At 38.9% G+C, this 22,044-nt stretch overlaps 1 protein-coding gene across 4 annotated transcripts in view; it reads right to left on the bottom strand.

Moving 5' to 3' along the window:
* Positions 1-22,044, bottom strand: part of LGR5 (leucine rich repeat containing G protein-coupled receptor 5) — a 100,130-nt gene that overhangs the window by 23,033 nt on the left and 55,053 nt on the right. For 3 of the 4 annotated variants that reach the window (XM_087766644.1, XM_087766640.1, XM_087766642.1), the window contains exons 3-7: positions 19,810-19,881; positions 18,140-18,211; positions 7,023-7,238; positions 4,188-4,259; positions 1,458-1,526 (exon numbers count right to left, since the gene is read on the bottom strand). In XM_087766644.1, coding sequence (XP_087622770.1) covers positions 1,458-1,526; positions 4,188-4,259; positions 7,023-7,238; positions 18,140-18,211; positions 19,810-19,881 — 501 coding nt within the window. The remainder of the gene's footprint in view (positions 1-1,457; positions 1,527-4,187; positions 4,260-7,022; positions 7,239-18,139; positions 18,212-19,809; positions 19,882-22,044) is intronic. The other variant, XM_087766643.1, reaches the window with a different exon arrangement.

Genomic DNA, 22,044 nt, shown 5'->3' with positions numbered 1-22,044 from the left:
TCTCCAGCTCTGACTGGCTGCCTTGGAGGCCTCCAAGCTGTAGACAAAAAGCCATAGTCTGTGTTTTCAGCCCAGGCACAAATTCTGAGAGAGAAATGAGGTCCCACCCAGAAACACCCTTACTGAGGCGGCCCTGCAGTGAGCTGAACCTCTGTGGGCCTGGGCTCCCACCTGGGTGAGAATGGCAGGGCATGCACAACCTTGTGGGAGACACCTTGTGCTTATAACATCAGCTTCCAGGGACCAAACAAAGCACTGAAGCACATGGTCTCATGGACTGCGCTGGATTTGGGATGTCAGGTTGCAATTTCACACTCCAAAGATTTCTTGCACCTAGGAGCTTATTAAAACAACAAGTTTGATACTTAGAGGTGAAGTCCTACTGGGCCGGTAAGTAATCTCAAGCACATCAGACAGTTTGCTGGACTGGACAAGGTGCATTTACTGCAAACCTGCGTTATCCATGTTTGGCTACTGACTCCAGAGGTCAGCAAATAAGCAATCCTTTGAGGCGACTGGATTTCATACCAATTATTTTAGCCGACAGATGACGTAAGAGCAGCTGAGAACAGTTGGGCTGAGAAAATCATAGCCCCACTCCCTTCTCCAGAGTCGGACTCTGCCAACACCAGAGGTGCTGACCTGGAGTCAACACTGCCTGAGGATCCCTGCTTTGGAAAAAATCCCAGGTGGCTACTTAAAGCGGCTTTAAGATCAGTTTGTGATGTAGCAGGGGTACAACCGTGTCCAACTCCTATATGATTACCTAGTTTTTTTCAAAAACCTATGCTGATGGTACCAGTAACACAGTAAATAAGTCAAATGGAAAGAATTCTGAACATACACATTGATGTGTACATTGTGTGTATGATGCGTGAATATAACTTCATTCATTTTCTTGTAATTCAGCTGTTTCTTACAATAAACTTGGCTGGTTTTGTTTCCTTGTTGTTTTTTTTAATGCAAACTATGTCTGTGCATCCAGAAGTGTTTTATTTACAGCATTACAAAGGACTATTTATATTGAAAAGAAACTGCTTTAATTTAATGTTGGGGAGAGAGGGAAGAAGGTAAAGACGTTTAAACCTGATGGACAAATAAGGGTGCCACACCTTCTTCTTCTTAGACTAGAAGACTGTGATATATTGGATTGTTTGCAAAATCCAACTGTTGTGTTTGGGACTCGAAGTGAATTAATTGTGTTTATTACTTACTGTATTCCAAGGATGACATTCCTGGAAAAACCCACTGGACAATGCAGTGTAAAAGTAAGAGCTGTCAGAACTTGAATGCTCTAAACTGAATGTTGAAAATGATCTTTTATGCATGTTGGCATGTTTATTAGTTTTTCCTAGGATATCAGTTTTTAAGGATTACTGATAAAATCACCAGCATTAAAAAAAATAATCACACACTAGACAAAACATCCTCCTTCCTAATGTAAGCTCTGTACTTACAGTTCTTTTAGGTTTGTTAATGTCCTGATAGCAGTGGGGAACTCGTCCAGACTGTTGTAATTTAAATCTCTGTGTGAAAATAGATTTTATTATTTAGGTTATGCACTGCATAATGGATAGCATAGAATTGTTGGCATTTGTAACGAAATATCATCTTCCATGCATAGAATAAATACATACAGCCAAAAGCCAGGAAATCCTCAAAAGTGTATGGATGTTTTCCAACAAACTCTATTTTAGGGCACATTATCATTCCTATTTTTTATCAGCATCTTATTTTTAGTTATATCTTAGCTATTCTGCAATAAAGAAAACATAAGTGGATTCAGATACTACTAAGGAATTTGCTGTTTTGTAAATTGCCCATCCTTTTCATTACTTGACAGTATTAACGGGAAAAAACTCTTTCAAAAAGAATATTCAACAACTTTGTATGGTGAGCTGCATTTTACATGGCTAATACGTCTCACTATAAAGGTTTCATTTGCCTCTGATTCGCTGTCTAGTTGTATTAGTCTTTTTTTTTTTTTTTCCCTGATGAAAAAATCCCTGAAGAGGTTTTTCCCAAAGGTTAAGTGGTAAAAATAAGAGATACTGGAGTTTGGAGGGTAGAAATGATAAGGGAAAATCTTCTAAATCTAATCTTCTCTAAATCTAATCTTCTCTAAATCTAATCTGCTTGGCTAAAACAAGTGAGAAAACATACAGTAAATTCAACGTTACCATTAACTGTATTGTTAATTTTAAGATTTGTCAATATTCATACAGAGAATGTTTCTAACCATACAAATTGTAAAAACGATAGTTTGGCTAGGGTAGTGACCGCTGCTTTAAGAACTGCTCACTCTGCAGCAGTAATTAGACTTTATTCTGGTAGGCTGAATGGACTATAAGCCTACTTCTGCCCTCAGCATGACATGTGCATCCTTTAGCATTCAGGAGACACCTGAAACTAACATTGAGATACGCCACTTTAGTGTGATGCTCTCTGGCACTGCTTTGTGAAGAATATAGTCTAAAAAACTTGAGCAAAACCCTTTTTGAACAGGCAAAACACAAATCACAGTTTACAATAGATTGAAATTGAAATAGTATCAGGCTGAAGTAATGCAGGCAGGAAACTGCTGTCTGAACTCAACAAGGCTTTCCTTCCTGCTTGTAAATCTCTCTCTCCTGCTTATTGACAAAAAGAGATTACAGGCACGTACGGTTTGGTTTTGCCCTCTAGTGATATGTGACTTCCAAACCTATGCGTCGATGCAAACAAATGATCTTAAAGCTGGCGTCCATCATTTACACCGAGATCTCTTTAGATTATCTTGAGACTATCTGGAAACCAGTCTATACAGCATGCAATTACTGTGCTTGAGGCAAGTGCTACATTATCCTGTTGCAGTGAAGTGGCTGCACCTACACTTATTCCCAGGTTCCTGACTGTCCTCTGTGTTTCCATCTCTCTCATGCCAGGTGGCTGGGACTGGGTTTGCAATTACTTATTCCATTGTTCTGTTTTTCCCCATTTTTGACCAAGTGCCATGTGAATCTCACTTAAAAAAACAAAACAAACGATTACATTTTCCTTCTCCCTTTCCCGTCCCCCTTTCCGGTGCTACACTAAGGGACTTCCTCTCAACTCGCAGCCGGCTGAAAGTCAAAATTGTAAAATTGCAATTCAGTGCCAAGGGATCAATGTAATCAAAACTAGGGATAAAAAAAAAAAAAAAGGCCCAAAACTGCTTGCTTTCTGATCTTAATGAAACATGAAAGTGGGCAGTACATAGTTCTGTGGATGAGAAAGCAAATAGTCAACTGTAGACTAGCATTACTCATGTTTGAAACTTTGTCTATTTGTTCCTCCTAACAGGCCTTTTAGCCTCTGTCCTGGTTGGGTGACATATCTAAAATCTCTGAAAATGATGCAGCTGACTGTGGCAGGTGCCAGGGGGAAGGATATGCAAGGTTTTACTGTCCTTGTAGCATTTTTGGGGTCTGTGGTCTACTCTAGCAGACAACATCTTTATTCAACTAACTGTATAGTAAAATACTTTGCGCTAACTATCACCACTGCGTTCCTGTTCGGCGTTCTTCTGTAGAATTATTTTTTGTTAGGAAACTCCAGAAATTTTGAATTGGTCTGAACAGAACTACGGTGAAAACCTGAGGAAATTTCAATCTTTACCAGTGCCATTCTTTATCAGAGCTCTTGAAAGACAAAAACTTGGATACAACTGAAATATTCCTCTTCCCCCCTTGTAAAACACATGTATAATTTGGCTATCTGGCACTTTCGCTTTTTCCAGGGATAAAAAAAATACAACCATCTAATTTTATAACCCTCCTTTACGGCGAGACAGTTTCTTAATGTTAAAGCTTTTCATTATGATAATTTCCCAATCTAGCTATTAGCTTTATTGATTAAACAAGACAAATAAATAGTACTAAACTAGTCAAACATAACTGTTCATGAATAGCTTCTTCTTTTTCAATGCTCAGTACAGTTTTCAACTGTCCTTCAAACAATTTATCAATTGACAATGCTTATTAAAAAGGCAGACTAATTTTATAGTCAAAAATAGGATTTGCTACACAGTGACATTGTAAACCATCACTTAGATCCTGTAGCGATTAGGCAAGCCAAAAAACACATTTGGCTTTTAGGCTATTTTTATTCTTTCAGAATATTAATGAAAACACTGAAAAAAAAAGGAAACAAATAAGAGGTCAACTCACAAAGTCTCTAGGCTGTGGAGCCCATCAAAGCATTTCTTTCCCAGGGAGTAGATTCTATTGTTATGGAGATGTCTGCAGGGGAACATTAAGCACACAGTCAGGAAAGCACACTGCACACAGTGGACTTAAGCAAAACATTTTGATGGTTAAATCAAAAGAAACTTATTTTCAGGCATGCACTGATTATATGCAAGTCATGCTTTTGCAAGAGCATGTATAGGAGGCACCTCCACCGCCCTCCTCCCTTTTTCCCTGGTATTTCCCCACCCATGCAGGCTTCCATTTGGTTTCATAGAAGAGATTTGTTTTAAAACCACCTAGATTGTCTACAAAGGGTATATCCTGGAGTTCCAGGTTGGGGGTTGTGTATCGCATACTGGGAAATTGTATATATATTCTCAGTGGTGGTTAATTAACAGGTTGCCTTAAAAATTGTGTGTGGGGTGTGAGGTGTATATTTGGAAGATGCATATTCAGAGGGTGTTAGAGGGTATGGCACAGAACAGGAGCAGGTGAGGAGATGGATAATACAGCAGACAGGAAAGGGAGTTAGGCTTGCAGAATGAAAGACGACACAAAGCCATAGGACAAAGAAGTCATAGCTTCACTGAGATGAGTAAACTAACCAGTCTTAAAAGTGCTGTAACTTGCGCTCCTTTGAAACCATAAAAATCAACAACTAATTTCTCAAATGTTTAGCAATCGAAACTAATTTTGCTATATATTTTAATCCCCGCACAAAGGGCTATTTCTAAGTCTTTTAGACCGACATGGAAAAAACCCAGTCGGTGTGAAGCTCATTAATGTGAGTAGATACAGCTTGGAGCCACTTCAGGTTGTTTTTTAAAAAGGATGCCTTTTTCCCAGATTTTTCCTTTTGTTTTATTCTTGACACTCTACCCTTATAGTGGAGGGAAACTATGGGAGTAGCACTTTAAAAGAAAAGAAGGGCTGTGAATGAGGGGCTGCCAGGCACTTCCCCTTCAATGCTTCATTCTGCTCTGAAAATAATGTTAAAGGTCAGAAGCTCTCTGAATGTTCTGCAGAACCTACAGAAACTGAGTCTACCTGTCCATAAAAGGCAGGGGTTCTGATAGCAAAATGCAAATGTTCTGTAGGTTTTTCCTCTCCTAGGAAGAAACCTAATCAACTTTTTTTTTAATGACTACACTGACCTTTAATGCTTTAGCTAGCACGAAGAGTGCATCTCCAAATTCCAATTATGTTTGATCTTTAATGATAGAGCTTCACACCTGCTCCAACTGACCATGCATTTTTGCACTGAGTTGAAAATTTGCCAGACTGAACAGAGTAGCAAACAAAAGAAAGCAGAACCACACACAAAGATTTTGATAAGCCAAAAATATCAGATGTTGCAGATCACAAGGAATGATTCAATTGTTAATTGATATGAAGCCCAGAAGATTAGAAATGAGGAAGGCAGATCTAAAATAAGGAACCTAACTGAGCAGAAGCAATCAGGGCATGAAAAGAAATAATTTTCTCCTGCATTTTTTAACTGTCCTCTTATCACCGTATTTCTGGTAGGGATCTAGAGAATGACGTTCAAGACAGTCTTCTGTCCTTAGCATTACTGAGGTAAGTCTAGAAGCTTAGTCAAATGACAAGTCCATCCACTCTTTAACTTGAGTGGGACTGATACTTAATGTAAACAGAAGGCAAAGATTTTGTGGCACAAGGCAGCCGTTACCCTCCATTTTTGGTGCCCTATATGCTTATATGAATATATTAAGCGCTAGGCAGAGATGGTGAATATACCTGTCAATAGAGAAGCGTGGCATGTGCCAGGTTCAATGCTTACACCAGGGCTAGAATATGCTAAAATATGCTAAGTGTCCTACAAACTATGGTTTCAGACAGCTTGTAAAGCTTGAATAAATTATTCTCTCTTTAATTATGCTAACATTTTCCAAAGTATCCTGAAATAACTTCTCCACCTCAGTTCTCCTCCTCAATTTCTCCAGCCAGTGTAGCGTTTTTTCCACTTGGTACATGCCCAGAAGATAAAAAGCTGAAACCGTGCTTCATAGTACTCCTTCCAGATTTTGGTGTGAGCTACGCATGTTTCATTTAGTTGAACTGGTATGCAAAATTAACAAAATACAAAACTACATATACTTTCTATGAAGGGAAATGCATACTTTTTCTACTGGACGGCATTCCTTCCAAGTCACCCAGAAAGCTTTCAGTTCATTTCCTTTTTCTAATCTTCCCTCTTTCAGTACACACTGCCTTAGAGTCTTAGAGGGCACACAATTCATCTCTTCCTGTTTGCTTTGCTGACCAGATAGGGTGATTTTTTAAATTCCCTTACATAGTTCTTTACTGGAGATGGAAACTTTTAAGCTAGATCAGAACAAGTGATTTAGCAAATGTTAGTTCAACTGTAGGAAGATGTAAAAAATTAGTTTATCCAAGAGAATTTTTTAAAATTTTGTTTTGTAGCACATATACAATCCAGAAAATTTATTTTTCAAAAAGAACATTTCTTGCAAGAAATGGAATTGAACTCTTGGTAAAGGAATATCACTAAGCCTAGTGCAAATGTAGAAGGGAAACTGCAGATTTATAGCCCCAAGATATCAATTTAATACTAAGAATGTAAGACAAAACAGACATTTAATTAACCCATTTATACACCTCTTTACCTATCATTTGCCAACTGTGGAGAGACTAGCGGAATATTTAATTATTAAAGGTTGTCTCAGGCAACGTCTAAATTAAACGTTGCATCTTCAAGTAATTTATCACAAAATGGTCAAAGTCCTGCAAAGAAGCAGAGATTGTGGCTAAAAATCAATCAATAAAACTTACAGAACTACCAAACTAGAGAGGTTTCCAAAAGCATAGTCTGGTATGTAATGAATTTTATTCAGTGCCAATGTCATTGCCTGAAGTGCTGGCAAACTTCTAAAAGCTTGGACAGGAATTTCTGTCAAAGAATTATCATCTAGCCACAGGTGTCTAAGGGAGACCAAGCCATTGAAGCAGTTGGGGGGCACATAGTTGATGTGGTTGGCATCCAGACGTCTAGGAGAAAAAGAAATAGAGAAAATTGACTCTGAGAAAAGAACAGTGGACTTACACAATGGGTATCAGAAGTTATCACCAAGAACACAACCCCAAAGGATGGACATGGGTTGCCACATCCATTTTTCATTTCCCAGAGACTCTACATTTCCACCTTGTTTACAACCTCATCCCTGAGAACGCACATTGTGCTTACAAGTCTCCTTGTCAGCTGGCTCTCCGCAGGCAGCTCTCCTTTGGAGTCATCGACTCTCTGAGAGCACACACTGATCATTTTTGAGCAGAGCCTCTCTACAGACCGGGTATGAATTTGTTTCCTTTCCCCATTATTTGAAAGTAGGGAATCAAAAAGTGTAAGAAACTCAGCCATAGATTCTCTTTCAGAACCCATAAATCACTGAGCTGCAAGCTCATTTGGGTTTCCATATGCTAGGTGCCTATTCTAAGAGCCAAAAATAAAACTCACTTCGGAGTCTCTGTTCCCGTTTTACCTTTTCTTACACGTTGTCTATTCCAATGATTCTAATGAACGCTTAAGTTCACATTTTTTAGTAGTGGAGCAAAATGTTTTTTAAATAGAGATCAGTGTTGCTAATGCGATGTATTTATTTTGAAAAGGAAGTTATTAAATACACTTCAGTTGCTGCAGAGCCAACAGAGGGAGCTCAACCGCACATCGCACTTCTTCAGAGTCTGCAGGTGATATCTTGCTCTCACACTTGTGTAAATAAGGATTAAATCTACTGAACCTTTTGCAGATGTGGTGCTGGAAATATTATGTCATATATTCATTGGCTTTTGCTTTTGCTCTGTTTTGCTTTCCCATTGTGATGCTTTCAGGGAAATATTTAAAACTGTGCTTCAGATTTCTGAAACTTCATGAAACATCCAGATGGTGATCTGTACTCCGATACACTTTTTCTGCTTTTAATGTGTTGTAGTGACTTGTACCTTGTTTGGAACATGAAAGCCATGCTTTAAAACTTTTCTTGAAGATGTCTGTACGGAGGAGCAATTAAGTGAATGGTGAAACAGAAATAAATTTAAATAGATGTTTGAAAACATTACAGAACAGACAGACACACCCAGGGTACAAAGAAGTAATTCTGTACAACCTAAATTTGGTTTGTTTGAGAGAAATGCAATACTCTTTGTGGCAGGCATACTAATCTCTTTATTTAAAGCTGCTTCTTCATGTACAACCACGTAAAATGTCGGGTCCACTCTATCTCCTGCTCCATGCTGCTCCTACCTACTGCATGAGAACAAATAATGACTGCTAAGGCTCCATGCCAGGCTGGCAAATAACTGAGACAAGGTCAGTTGGAACAAATTTATGAAGTTCAGCGTCAAAGCCCTTGTACAATTAAATTTTCAATATAATAACTGACATGGCACGCAGCAGAGACAGAGCTTCCAAAATATCTGAAGGGTCTGTCAACAAACGGGTGAGGCTGGAAATGTTTAGAAATACTCATGCTGTACCTCCCCCATTCCCCAGGCAACAACCATGCTACGCCTGTGTTTTCAAATAAGGTATAATTTGAATGAGTAGATGAGGTTTCTTTGTGTTCAGTCAGAAGTAAATTTCTTCCCTGGGTGATGCTGGTATGTAAACTAAGAAGTTACAGTTGCCTTAGTTTGACAGTTACACTGATTAAAGAATGGAGGCTTTATTCAACCTAAATGTGTTACCGTATTACAGTTAACATCTTGTTCAATACGAAGCTTGCCTGTGCAGCACTGATGTCCCCATTGACTCCACAGGAGTTACTCACAGGATGCCTGGCTGCACGGCAAAGCCAACAGTCAGCTGCTGATATGTGACCCTGTGGCTGAAATGGCAATACTTCTGCTGTTGTCAGTGTGACCAGGATTTTTACCTTACCAGTATTCGGTAGCAAATCAAGGAACTGATTTTGTTTATAGCTGAAGTTTCCAAATATAAACTGGCTATGTAAACAAAATACACAACATAGAAAGAAAAACAAGACTGCTATAATATAAATGAGATTCTAGGTAGTCGGATTATTGTTTAAATGAACTTTGGAAGAAATCAAGAAGCTACGATGATTTGTGTTGCAGGTCCTATAACTGGATTATGTATCCTGCAAGTGCTCATATGAAGTACTGCCTCAAGTGTTCTTTTGTTATCTAATCTTTTTAAAATTTCCAAGTACCGTTTTCGCTCTTGCAGATATTAAAAGGTTTCAGCAGTGGATATGTTTCCTGTCACACTGTAGGTAATGCACACTGATGTATAAAGCATTGATCAAAATCGCTGTTTTCAGCCAATTGTTTTACATGTGTTGATCAAAGTTTTGGCACTTCCAGAACTAAACCCATTAACTCACAAACATGACCCTATTTATAACTGAAAATACATAGATAACGTGGTGAGTTTGAAAGCTGCTATTATATTCCAGAGAGAGCCAATTTAGGGAAACAGAAATCCTTGATCTCTTTTGATAGGCAGCATGTAAATAAAGCAGCCAGTATGAAATTCACCATGAACTCACTTAAAATGTCCAAACCTTTCAAAGTAAATGCTTGAACTATGTGGACTGTATCCCACTGGTGTTTCCTGTGACATATTGTGAATACTACAACCATGTGCAGAAATTATGAAAAGATATTATTCATATAGAATTGTAAACAGGACTCATTTATTGGTACTCTGGAACGAGTGAAGGCAGATGTTTGAAAACTATTTGATTTGCATTTTTTTATCAATTCAGTTATGACTGGGTACTTAGTTTTACACCACTGGTAGGTTTCTAAGGGAATATTTTTTTTTTTCCTCTTTCTGAGTCTTCTCTCAAGAGCAAGCCCAGCTACAACCTGGATGTACCTTGTGATCAAGAAATTCCTTAATGTCTTGTTGGCGTGTCTTGCTCATTCATTCAGGGTTAAATCAAACGCTAGATATGGGATCAGGAAGGAGATTTCTCCCAGGTTATTCTCCTCTGAAATAAACAGCTATTACATGGAGTGCCTCTTCTTGTGATGGATGAGGGCCTGAATACAACAAAGGGACCGGAGAAGAGCAAAGCCACAATGACAGATAAAGAAGTCAAGGACAAAATATTTCTTCTGACATTTAAGTTTAAAATAGGAGAGGTAAAACCAAATGAAAAGGGGCTATATGTAACTGGCAGGGGAGGCAGATAAGTGAAAGCACATGGCAGATTAAAGAAGGGGTGTGCTCCTCCCTTTCCTACCACCTTGCTCCTCTCCTGACCTGGCTCTGTTTGCTGGGAGCCACAGGCAAGCCTCTCCACAAGGTAGAGAGCAATGATAGACAGAGGTTGGGGACAGGGCCTGACTGGGGAGGGTATAACGGGCAGGAGGGGGTCATCTGCAGCCCCACCATCTTTGCTAGCGTGTGGTGACATGGAGCCTCTCAAGGGTTTGTTCACAGGAGTTGGGCTAAAGCCCCGTTTAAGGAATGGCAAGTGACATCAAAACTGTTCCTGAAAAGTGGATGTAATGAAAATATAGCTCACTATTGTAAGCCATGTTTTTTAAACATGGCCCTTTACGCAGGATATCCCCTTCAGTCGACAGGGGAAAATGCTAAGACTATTGTAAAAGCTTCATTACAACACACCAGCACAGCAGTTCCCACAGCTCACTTTCAGCTCTGCCCTTGTATGGGCTTCTACAGGACTGATACAGAGAACCCTGTGTGGCAACAGCAAGACCAAAAAAGAAAAGTCACAAGTCAGAGTTTAGGAGCATTTGTTTCTGTCACACTGCTCAGTTTTACATGGGGAGGTCTCTGCAGCTCTGGGAGTTTCAATCCTTAGTGTTTCTCTTCATAGCCAAACATGCTGCTCAGGTGTTTTGGTAAACCTGCATTCAAGATGGTGGGCCAGGATGCTAACCCATTGCATAAAGCGCAAACAGTCAGTTGCAATGCTGTTTTTCATACAAAGATTGGCTCTGATACTGGGTACCCTCAATCCCCACAGGTGGGAAGAAGTAGATCTGTTGCGTTATCTTAGGAATCTGGCTGCAGACTCACACCAGGAGTCCACGGCTAGACCAGCACTTTTGGTGTGACTGGGAACGCTCCCAGGTCCTGCAGCCAACCGGCTCGGAGTGGCCCGCACTACGCTAGTGACCTCTCCTAGCCTCCCAAACAAGGTGGCTGTATGCAGAGTGCCTACTGGGGACGGTCCCAGGGGCGTGCGAACTGCCAGATGGCCCCGGGGAACAGTTCAGGCAAATGTTTAGTTGGCACAAGTCAAAAGTGTGCCAAGGACCCCGTTAACAGTGCAGCAGGACAGACGGTCACGGCCAGTGCCTGGGAGCACTCTGAAGCACTGTTTGCTTTGCTAGGCTGGCTGTAGCAACAGTCTGTGGCTGTATGGCGCCCAGGATCTCCTTGGAAATCTCGTGTGAGGCCCCACACTGCTAACCACTCCAACAGTGGCTTCTTGTCTTCTTCCCACATATGCTGTATGCCCTGGTGGGCTTCAGCCATGCAGGATGATTTTTGGCTACCAGTTCTGAGGTTGAGAAATTTGTCTGTCCCTTACGAATGTGATAAAAAAACCCCTCCTCTTTTGAGATTGCTCAGAAGACAGAAAAGAGTCAGATGCCTAGTAGCTTCTACTGGATGAAAGAAAACATCACCCAGTGGCCTGGAATTGCTGATCTAGTTCAGCCTATTTGCACCCCACTTTGAAAGCAACTGGCCCTACAGCTGGTTGAGTTAGGGACTGCACCCAAATGAAATAGTAGCACATGCATTTTAGGGAACCTTGCACCTCTATCTTCCTCCCAGCTGCTTATCAAGCTAGAAAAGTGTCTGTGACTGAGAGGGGTGGTCTGATATTGTACTCGTGCTCCACGTTTCAGTCACTCTTCTGTTATCTAGTGCACCCCAAGGCTCTAGTAGCTCGGATGGTTAAGACGTGCAATAAAATGAGGAGGCTGCAATGGCGAGTTTTGAGACATCTTTGCGTATGTGTACACACACCTGCATGGGTACACACAACCTTGATTTAAACTGTGGGAAATTCCTCCTTAGAGAGTTTGTGGTTACCTGTTGAGGTACCATGTTTCCTAAGAAAGATAATGCCTTCTGTAGGCTTCATTATCATGGGGTGTGACATGGAAAAACACAGCTAAAGCTCCTGTCTTTCCATGAAAACAGTTCTCTTGGGAGAATGTGATTTCATCGAAGTTGTTTCCTCATTTAAGTAAAAATCATTATTATTAACACAAGCATCAAAATGGAAAAAAATTGTTTAAAGTTAACGTTTCCGAAAAAAAGGATTTTTAATTTCAAGCCTGAACTGGAAGCATTTCAGAACTCTGTGCCCTCAAAGTCTTCAACTCTTTGTTCAGATTAAGAATGGAAACTTCTCTTGAAATGTCAAATATTTGGAGTAGGGAGAAGATGAAAAATCCATTTGCTGACCTGTTCCAGCCAGGCAATTATTAGGAACATCCAAGATGATTTCTAGATAATCTTTTATGTAAAACTCTGTGTCACCATCAGATGCTCCATAAATACTGAAATATCTTAAAAATAAAATTTAAGTGATTTACAAATTCTGTTAGGAAATTTAAAACAAATTTCATTGATACTATTTTCTTATCTTGTTACTTGTAAAGTCAAATTAATTTGCTTCACTAAATTCCAACTTTGCACATTGTCAAGGAAGAAAGGATGGTTTATTTTTTCCCTCTATCAACTGTTTCCAGCGCTTTGGAAGATGGGCTATGTTGTATTCTGCCCTGTTTTCTACTGCTAAAGTAAAAGTCCTCTTGAATTTTACAGGAATGAAAGCAGGCGATACAGTAAATAATGCTTGCTTTTAAATGTCCTTCATGACTGGTTTGGCATGGGCACTTGATTTCGACTGTTTCTGTGTCTGACAATACAGCAGTAAAAGCTGCTCATTAACAATGATGTCTAAACAAGAAAATAAACAGGGAGTGAAGTTTCATCTGTAGCATTCACTGCAAAGGGTTGTACTACAACAGTCCCAATAAAAGAATAGCGAAAGCTTTGCTTTTGTCAGCAGTGCCAATTATGCTTTCCTCCTTTATTTAGCAACATTTACAAATGGAGATCTGCAGCTTATATGTTGCTAGTAATATAAAATTTGTGTTTACATGTTCAGTGAAAAAAATTTAAAAAATTATCGATACTTCATTGCCTGCTTTACCAATCCCTTCTTGTTCAAAAATACTTAAATTATATGCCAATTCTGGTACATGAGAGATGTAATTAGAAATGACAACACAATTACACTAGAGAAAAAAAGCTACCTATTTAAACAAATGCATACATTAAATGAAAAAAGTTGGACAGAATACAAGCTGTTAATTAATAATGATATTTGAAAACCAAATCAATATACATATGTAAAACATTTTTGGACTATACAGGTATATTCAAAATCACTAAAAGGCATCTTGATTTAAAAGCAGAATGGAGATATTGATGCTGTGGGAAATACAAAATCCAGAGACCATCTGCTTGTAGTCGGTTCTAAAGAAATACATTTACTCAAGGTGAGTAACAGGGAAGACAGCATTCAAGTGACACTTCAAACCCTGCTGCCAAGATCTAAGTTGTGACACATCAGTGACTGTGTGTTCGTCCCTTTCAATCATGGTACCTGCGAACATATTTTCCTCTTTTGGCTTAACAGAAATAAATGCCATTTGAATTGTTAGGACTAGTAATCCAGATAATTTGCATTCACACTAGATTTCAGAGGAAAATTATAGCCCATATAATAAGTTGAAGATATCCTTCTGCTGAACTTAGAGATCAAAACTACATCTCAAAATCAACATGTTCTGGTGACTTCCTTAAATGCTCCTGCCACAAAGGGAACTGGAGTCCTATGCAATCATTGTCCAAACTTGAGTAGCTGAACTCATTTATTAATCAAAAAGTAGCACGTCACTGTTGTTGACTACTGAACTACAAAGTCTTTTATAAAATTGGAGAGGATTTTTGTATTGTTTAGTCTTATGTTTTGCTTCAGCGACAGAAAAAACATATTGTTGTTTGTTTGTTTTGAGGCAACAGTGTAAAGGTTTTGTCAGAGATCTTTGCTGTTGAAGATGAAATTCACAAATCTTAGGGTTTTTTGGTTAAATTTTTTGTGCCTGTTTCTCCTTTTATAGTATTTATTGAATAACGTCTGCTGTCGGAAGAAGACTGATCTATTCTAGAGGTAGGTTAAGCCTTAAGAAATTTATGAATATTTATCACTCAAACTTGTCACACCATTTCACATGCCAGCAACATTACAACTTGGACAAGAAAGTGCAAGAAATTGTTGCTCATTCCTGTAATACAACAGTTCTTGTTCTGTGTGCCACAGGCCATTTAACATCAATTAATGCATCTATCAGTATTGACACCTATACCGTAATTTTTGAGCCTGGAACTAGATAATGAGAACATAGCATCCAGAAATACCTTTTTGTGCAAAAATTTGTGATGAATTTGCATTACGAGTGAACATGGAAAATTTGTGTGTGCATATATACCCACATATTGTGCACGTAGACACACACAATTACTTACGTATACTTATATAAAAATGATTTTAACATAATCCTCTTCATATTGGTTAAGATAGCAAAGTAGTTAGTATGCCTTGCCCCTCCTCTACATGACTGCCTTTCTTGAGTAAAACCACAAAAGGCAGAGATTTGAGTCCTGTCACCTGTTTTCAGTTTTTCACATCTATACTGACTTAAAGCAAAGGGTTAATGAAGCTTCCAGAAAACATGCCACCTGCATAGTTAAACATAATAAATACAAGAAGTTGCTATCTTATAGGAATTGCCTTTGTGAAGGCTTTTAACCTCTTGATTACACTCTTGAAAAGATTCCTGCTACTTCAAAGGTTTCAAGAAATAATTCCTATTGTAAACCAGAAACCAATGCAAGAACCACCTTGTGAACAGAAAATTCCTGTATGAAACAAGAAATCGAATCTGTGCACACCTTTATCTGACAGGCACAACCCCGTTTAAGCAAACAAAAGAATAATAGTTTTCTTTTCCTCAAAGAGGTCTCTTTTGCCGGTGATCGTCTTTCAGGTGATAGTAGCTTTTCTGTACAAACCCGTATCATTCCATCTTGGGTCTGCTACACAGCTGTCTAAAGGTTTCCACTGACCACTCCTATTCTCCCTCTGTTTTAATTCTGTCACAAGATATCGGTCCTTTACACAGACTGCACAAACTATATTTGGTTTACTTCTTCAACTTCTTCACCCCAGGAAAAAAATATTTGCAACAAAGCCTGAGTGAGACTGTAATTTTGTTTAGAAACTGTGCTGCAAATTCAACAGTCTCTTTCAGAGCAACAAAGGAACTCTTGTTTGCTTGGCTTATCGTGTTTTGGTCCAGAATGTGTATAGAGTGATGTGATCTCAGCAAGATTTTTTTTGTTTGTTTAGCAGAAAGAAAATCTAATATAGTCACTAGACCGGCATTTTCTCATGACTTTTTCAAAGATCAAAGGAAACCTCAAAAGTATATGGCTGAGATATTTCAGTCTGTGTCTGGTCAATAAAGAAAAAAGGCACTGACCAAATAACAATTATAAGATAATTAATTCTTAGGGCTGTTTCACCTTTAGAAACCTTAACGAACGCTTTGTATATTAAGGAGGTACATTTTGTTCAAGACGGACATAAGAACCTGGGAGCTAATACAGTATAATGTCCGTCTGTGTAGTGGTAAGTTATACACAGATGACATAATTTTGCTGAAAATCAATTCATTTCATTAATTCTGTTCTTCAGATTTTGGCTGAATTGAATGTATGCAAAAGATGTTAACCTTCTGGTGGAACTTCTTTATACACAAAAAAAGAAGAGCATGTTCAACACAGCATATTTCTCAACCAATACATCTTAACTCTAAGCAGACTGGATAGCTTGGTATGGATGCTCACTCTATCTTTGTCATTGTTAGACTTTTACCAGTGGCACTGGTGATCAGTGCACAGTGTAGCAACATTTTTTGTGACAGTTATTTGAACTTACAGATTGACTTTGACATTTGGATCTTGGAACTTTTTATGAAAATAATTTTATTTCAAAGTAATTCTGTGAAAATATAAGGTGGTCAACTAAAACACAGAGAAGAGTCAGTTGACATTTTCCTCTGTCTAAAGAACCTGCCTGACTATCTTCAATTATCTAGATATTTTATGCTGCACATTCAAAATCAGTAGATACTTTAGAAAATTTAGTCATTTTTTTTTGTACCAGGTGACAATGGAATTCTGTGGATAATTCAGAAATATACTCTATTTACTGCGTCCTGTGTTGAGACAGCAAGTGTGGCCTTGTGGTTGCAAAAAATAAACTGCAAGTGCAGCAGAAGGAACTCATGATACTCAATTGACTGAACAAGAACATGGCAGATGAATTTTGGTATAGATAGGTGTCAAGGGAGGCGCTTACGGAAAAGGCAATTCAAACTTTACACGCCAAACTCTTGAGTAGCTACTAACATGCTAGAAAGAGGTCCCACAGCTGTAATAAGTATGAAAGTAACAGCTCAGTGTTCAGTAAAGGTTAAAAAAATTAACCAAAACAAAGTCTGGGGAGTTAGTAGGAAAGCGAACAAAAAAGCATCCATAATTCCCCTCTATAAATCCATGGTGTGCAAACACTTTAAACATGCTGTGCAGGTCTGATCCCTCCTTGACTCATCTCAAATCAAATATATGAGAACTGGAAAAAAGTTCAGTAAGAGTGACAAGGATGACCGGAGGAAAGGAATAGCTCCCACATGAGAAACAATCCTAACAGCCTCCATCTGAAAAACATGACTAATGGAGATACAATGGAGGTCTATAAAATCTGGCGTACATCAATAAGGAACTGCTGTTTCCACTTTCTCCTGATGCTGCACTTTGGGGACATCAAATGTGGTGGGAAGGTCCAAGTAAATAACAGGAGATACTTCACCATTCTACACAGGGCTAGCCGATCAGCAGATATGCTGCCACAAAAAATCATGAGTGTTACATTGGCTCAAAAAGCAATCGTACAAACTCATAGAAGAAAATTCTTTAAGAGAATTAAATTCAAAGAAGCCACAATAGGTTCAGTGAGTCCCTGAGTGCAAATCTCCGCCAGCTGGGACAGTTTACCAAAGGAGTATTATGATATTCTTTGCCTGACCTTCTATGGCATCTGCTGTTGAAGACTGGATACTGGACTAGGTCAGCTTTTAGCACAACCTGGTACAACCATCCTTATGTTATGGGGCAGAAGCACATAAAAATAATTTCACTCATACCACGAAGCAGCCAATCTTCACTTCTGGTCTAGCAGTTCTGGCAGGAGTTCTGGTAAAACTGAAGCTTATGGACTGAGTCAGCACGGCACAGTTAAGAACTATAAATACGGAGAACTGCCTGAAGCACAGAATATAATTAAGCATCCTCTAGTACACTTTGTTTCATGAGTTAATAGTGTTTTCTATACTGCTTAAAAAGAAAAAAATTACACCAAATGAAAAAAACCAAGGGAGTCATTTGGGATTCTTTCTTTTTTCCTGTAAAGAGTCTTAACAAGAAACCATGGGAAAGACCAGTGCTCAAGGGATCATATTCTTGACAGACAGAAAGCATTGCAGGGCAAGGAGTGTCTTCTCAGATGGTGAACCAGTTTATAATCCTGCAAAGAAGCTGCCGGTGTCATGAAATTACTGAAATAGAATCAGCCACTTTTGATGTTTAATTGAGAGTACAATTGTCCTGAAAAGCAGCTCAAAGAGAGTTAAAAGAAAAAGTTGATTCAGCACATTATTACGTGATATTAACAGGTAATTAATAGGTAATCATGTATTATTGTTCATGCAAGGTTACAAGTTGATTTATTAAGTATACTCACAGAGACTGCAGGCTGCGCAAGTTCTGGAGTGCTTCCGTAGGAACCTGGCGTAGTTGGTTATTCTGCAGCATCCTACATTTTGAGTAGCACAAAAACCAGAATCAACAGAGTAAAGATAACTTCTTTCTATTTTAAATTTTCTTCTAAGCTTACCTCCTTTGTACTGGTTCTACTTCAAGATTACAAACAAAGGAAAGCTACACAAATACTCTGTTTCCCTGCCCCTGTCAAATGCCAGTTCTCTTAAAAGCAAACAAATACCTGTAGCATATTAGCTTTGTTAACAGCTACACATCAGCTTTGAGCAGGATTTTCAAAGCAGCTGAGGAAGTTAAAAGAATAAATGCGATTTGCTTTCAATAGGGCTTGAGCTCCTAATTGCCTCCAGTAATTCCGAAATGGTCATCCTCATGTACTGATTTTGTTTTCCTTCTGAAGCACTGCAGTTTCTTATTCTGATAAAGCTGTGAAGGATTGACTCTTGAAATCCTTACTCAGGAAAATGCTACTACAGCAAACAGAACTGTTAACTGTATGAGGAGTTCATGATTTGCTTTGAATAAAATTTTATCTCTGTGAAAACCGCTGAATTTTTCCAATGAAATCCATTTTCTCAAACAGAAGGTTGCTAGCAATGACCTGACAAATCTCTTTTCTGAAATATCACATCATTTAGCTTGCAAAGATTGAAAAATCACTTCTCATTCCAAAATAATCTTTTCCTCCCTTTCAATACAGCCTAATATCCTTGTTTGGACCAACTCCTACATATGATTCTATGTGAGTAAAAGTGAAGTAGTACATGCTGCCTTCAAAATGAGGCATACGCGATGGGACATTGTAAATGAAATAATTTTTGGCAGGCCTAAATCTCCTTAGGCCAACAAGATCTATAACTGGCCAACTTAAGAGTAGATGGAGTGGGAAACTGTTCATGCTTCTTTCCCCCTTATGTATTTTTTCAGTAGAGCTTTGTATACTCTTACAGTAGCATCTGGCTTGGCTTGATGCTGCCTAGGAGGTTGGCTTTCTTGCTAATAATACAGTTTCTGTGAACTTTACATAGGCAAAGATCCCCTCTAGTATAAATATTGTGAGATGTGGCCTGCTAATAATTTTAGTAACTACATGTACTGACTTATTACTCCAAATAATATAGGGTTTTGTCATATTTTTTGTAATTTATCTTATAGTAATTACATTGCAAAGAACAAGATATGAAATATGAACTGCATTTTAAATTGCATGGTGTTCGACAATAATGGCTTCCCCCCCCGGCTCTCAAGAAAAGGAAAAGGCAATTTATCCCCAGTTTTGTGTGATTGTGAAAAGTCCGCTAAGAGTTTTAGACTTGAAATCAGAACTTTTGAGACTACTAAAGAAACTATTAACAGAACCAGATTTTACCTTTGATATTGTACAGAGACATCTACTTGATGAGCAAGTTGTTTTTAGGATGCCATTAATGTTTTCCGACCTTTGTGTTTAGGATATTTTCTATATGAAAACCCAAAGATTTAATGATGTTCATATGTATCTTCATTTCAGTCGAATTGTTCAAAATGAGCTGATCAAAATGTAATTTACTTGATCAAAACTTCACTGGTTAATTAGTTCCCTGGAGCATTTAGGAAATCAGAAATATATCAAACAACACACAGTTTACTTACAGCACTTTAAGACTGAAAAGGCCAGCAAATGCTCCCTTAGGAATGTATGTCAAGCCATTTCCTGCAAGACGTCTGCAAAGTTTGAAAAAGGAAAAGAAAGAGAGTGAATACTTTTTCTCTTCATGTGGAATTAATTTGGTTGTTAAAAAGTGCAATACAGCTATGTTTGAGTGACTGATGCCAGAGGCAGTAGTTTAAGAGCCTTGTTTTGTCATGAATACACTTTTAAAAGCAAAAAAAAAAAAAAAAAAGAGAAGCCCTTAACTGTACAGTTGATTTACTGACAGCTGGACTGCAGAGACAAAAATGCAACTTCATTGCAAATCGAGCTTATGGTTTAGAATGCACATTTAATTGTTCATATTGCTCTTTTTAAGGATTAGAGCAATCTCAGCAACTAAAATACAGATATACTGACAACAATTAGAATCACTGGATTTACAGGCATGCACTTTTGGAATTGTGCATGTATGATGTCTGTGCACAATTAACTCACTTGCACTAATATCCCCATAGTAATGACCACAGTTCATTTTAAAATAACTACACATAAAACTGCTGTACTGGTGGAATCATAGTTTCCCTGTGAGCAGATGTGTAATAGGTTGGCATAAAGTATATTTGCTAAAATTTGTAGGGCTTTTTTCCCTGCTTCTATTGCACCTTCTTTCTCAGAACGCTTGAAAGTATTTTACAGACCTAGGTAAGTACAGCAAATACCTCTGTATCACTCTGACAAAAAAAAGAATGCATTCCGTAAGGTTTGTGCCTAGGAAAGAGATCATGTATTTGATGTGAAATAATGGCATTTCTATGTTCCCCATCAGTGCAACACCAGAACATCTTGCATTTAGCCTCCTGACATCTCAGTTCAGCATGAATGTGCTATGATACCTGTACCCTAGCTGGAAAACTGACTGGTAGGGGTCAGATTCCCAGTCAAGTTACTCTGTGTCAGTAGAGCCACAGTGTCTGCTCTTAGCTGGCAACAAATGTGGATTGATACGATGTAACCCTCTTCTATTTGCAGACCAAGTTAAGCCAAGTGGAATCGGTATTTCCCATCAGCTAAGATATTGCACACCAAAATTGCAGACAGTTACCACAGACCAGCTGATTTGACAACAGAGCTGACATTTGATTTGGCCTCTGGCCCCTTAGGAAAGACCACAGGACTAGATCCAGAAAATGCCTTAATTACCAAGCTGCCAGAGTGGAACCTACAGCACTGAAGTAGGCACCAGAGTTGCCAATACTGTTCATGGAAAAGGCCAGGTGCTTATGACTGCAGTCCCAAAGATCCAGCGCTGACTGGCCCTTAAATGTTGTCCTCCTTTGGAGTTTAGCTGTCCCAAGCTAACTACAGGGTCCTGAGCACACCTTCTCTTTAGACATCTCTTTCATACAGAAAATAAAAATTGGGACACAAAGAAAGAAAACATGATTCTAGATCCTAGCTCCAAAGACTTTTCAGGCATTTACAATGAGTGGAAAAGGCTCTTCCCTGTACACACACACCCCTGCTGAGCGATGTGACCTGTAACTCCGAGCAAGTGGCTCTTCCTCTCTCTGTTCAATTAATTTAATTGCGCTCTGCAGAAGCGCTCAGCTTCAGAGCTGCTGAGCTTGTCTCACTTTGGCGTACACTGGAGTCTGATGTTCAGACACCTGAGGACTGGGCACGTGCACCTGAATTCCTGCAGGCAGATGAGTAACCAAACCTGGCTCCCTCTTGCTCCAAGGTGTGGCACTCACAGGCTGAGCCCACTTTTTTTCAGATGTGTGAGGGGCTTCTCCACCTTCATCTTTCATTCTGAACAAAAATGTCAATGACCTTTGGGTTGTTGCTGGATCAAGCAGGTGTGTGCTAGGTTAGGCTGCCTGAAAGTAAATGCCATTTGTGGATCACTGACTAGTAGAGGCTCAAGACCTATCTAATGCTGACCTCTGTTTATGATATGATTTTTTGGAAAGACTGAAGACTGCTTCACCCCAGCAGCACCCTTTTGCTCTGTTATTTAATGACATGACTAGACATGAGTCTGGACGATGAACCTGGCATGAACCAGAAAGTGAGGAGTCTGCAAAGCTTTACTGGAAAAAAAGTAGGTACAGGTATTGAGGTTTTCACTTACAGCTCTAAGTTGCTGCTTTGAGTGTCATATGGAAAGCTTGATAAAGAGCAGAGGACTAAACCCACATGTCTAAATACTCAAGCTGGTGCTCTGTCAGGCC

Source organism: Nipponia nippon, unplaced genomic scaffold (genome assembly GCF_047370975.1).
Source record: "Nipponia nippon isolate SJK-2023a ecotype South Korea unplaced genomic scaffold, ASM4737097v1 scaffold_3, whole genome shotgun sequence".
NCBI classification, from domain to species: Eukaryota; Metazoa; Chordata; class Aves; order Pelecaniformes; family Threskiornithidae; genus Nipponia; species Nipponia nippon.
Note: the sequence above shows the minus strand (reverse complement) of the source record. Positions and strands in the feature narration are given on the sequence as shown.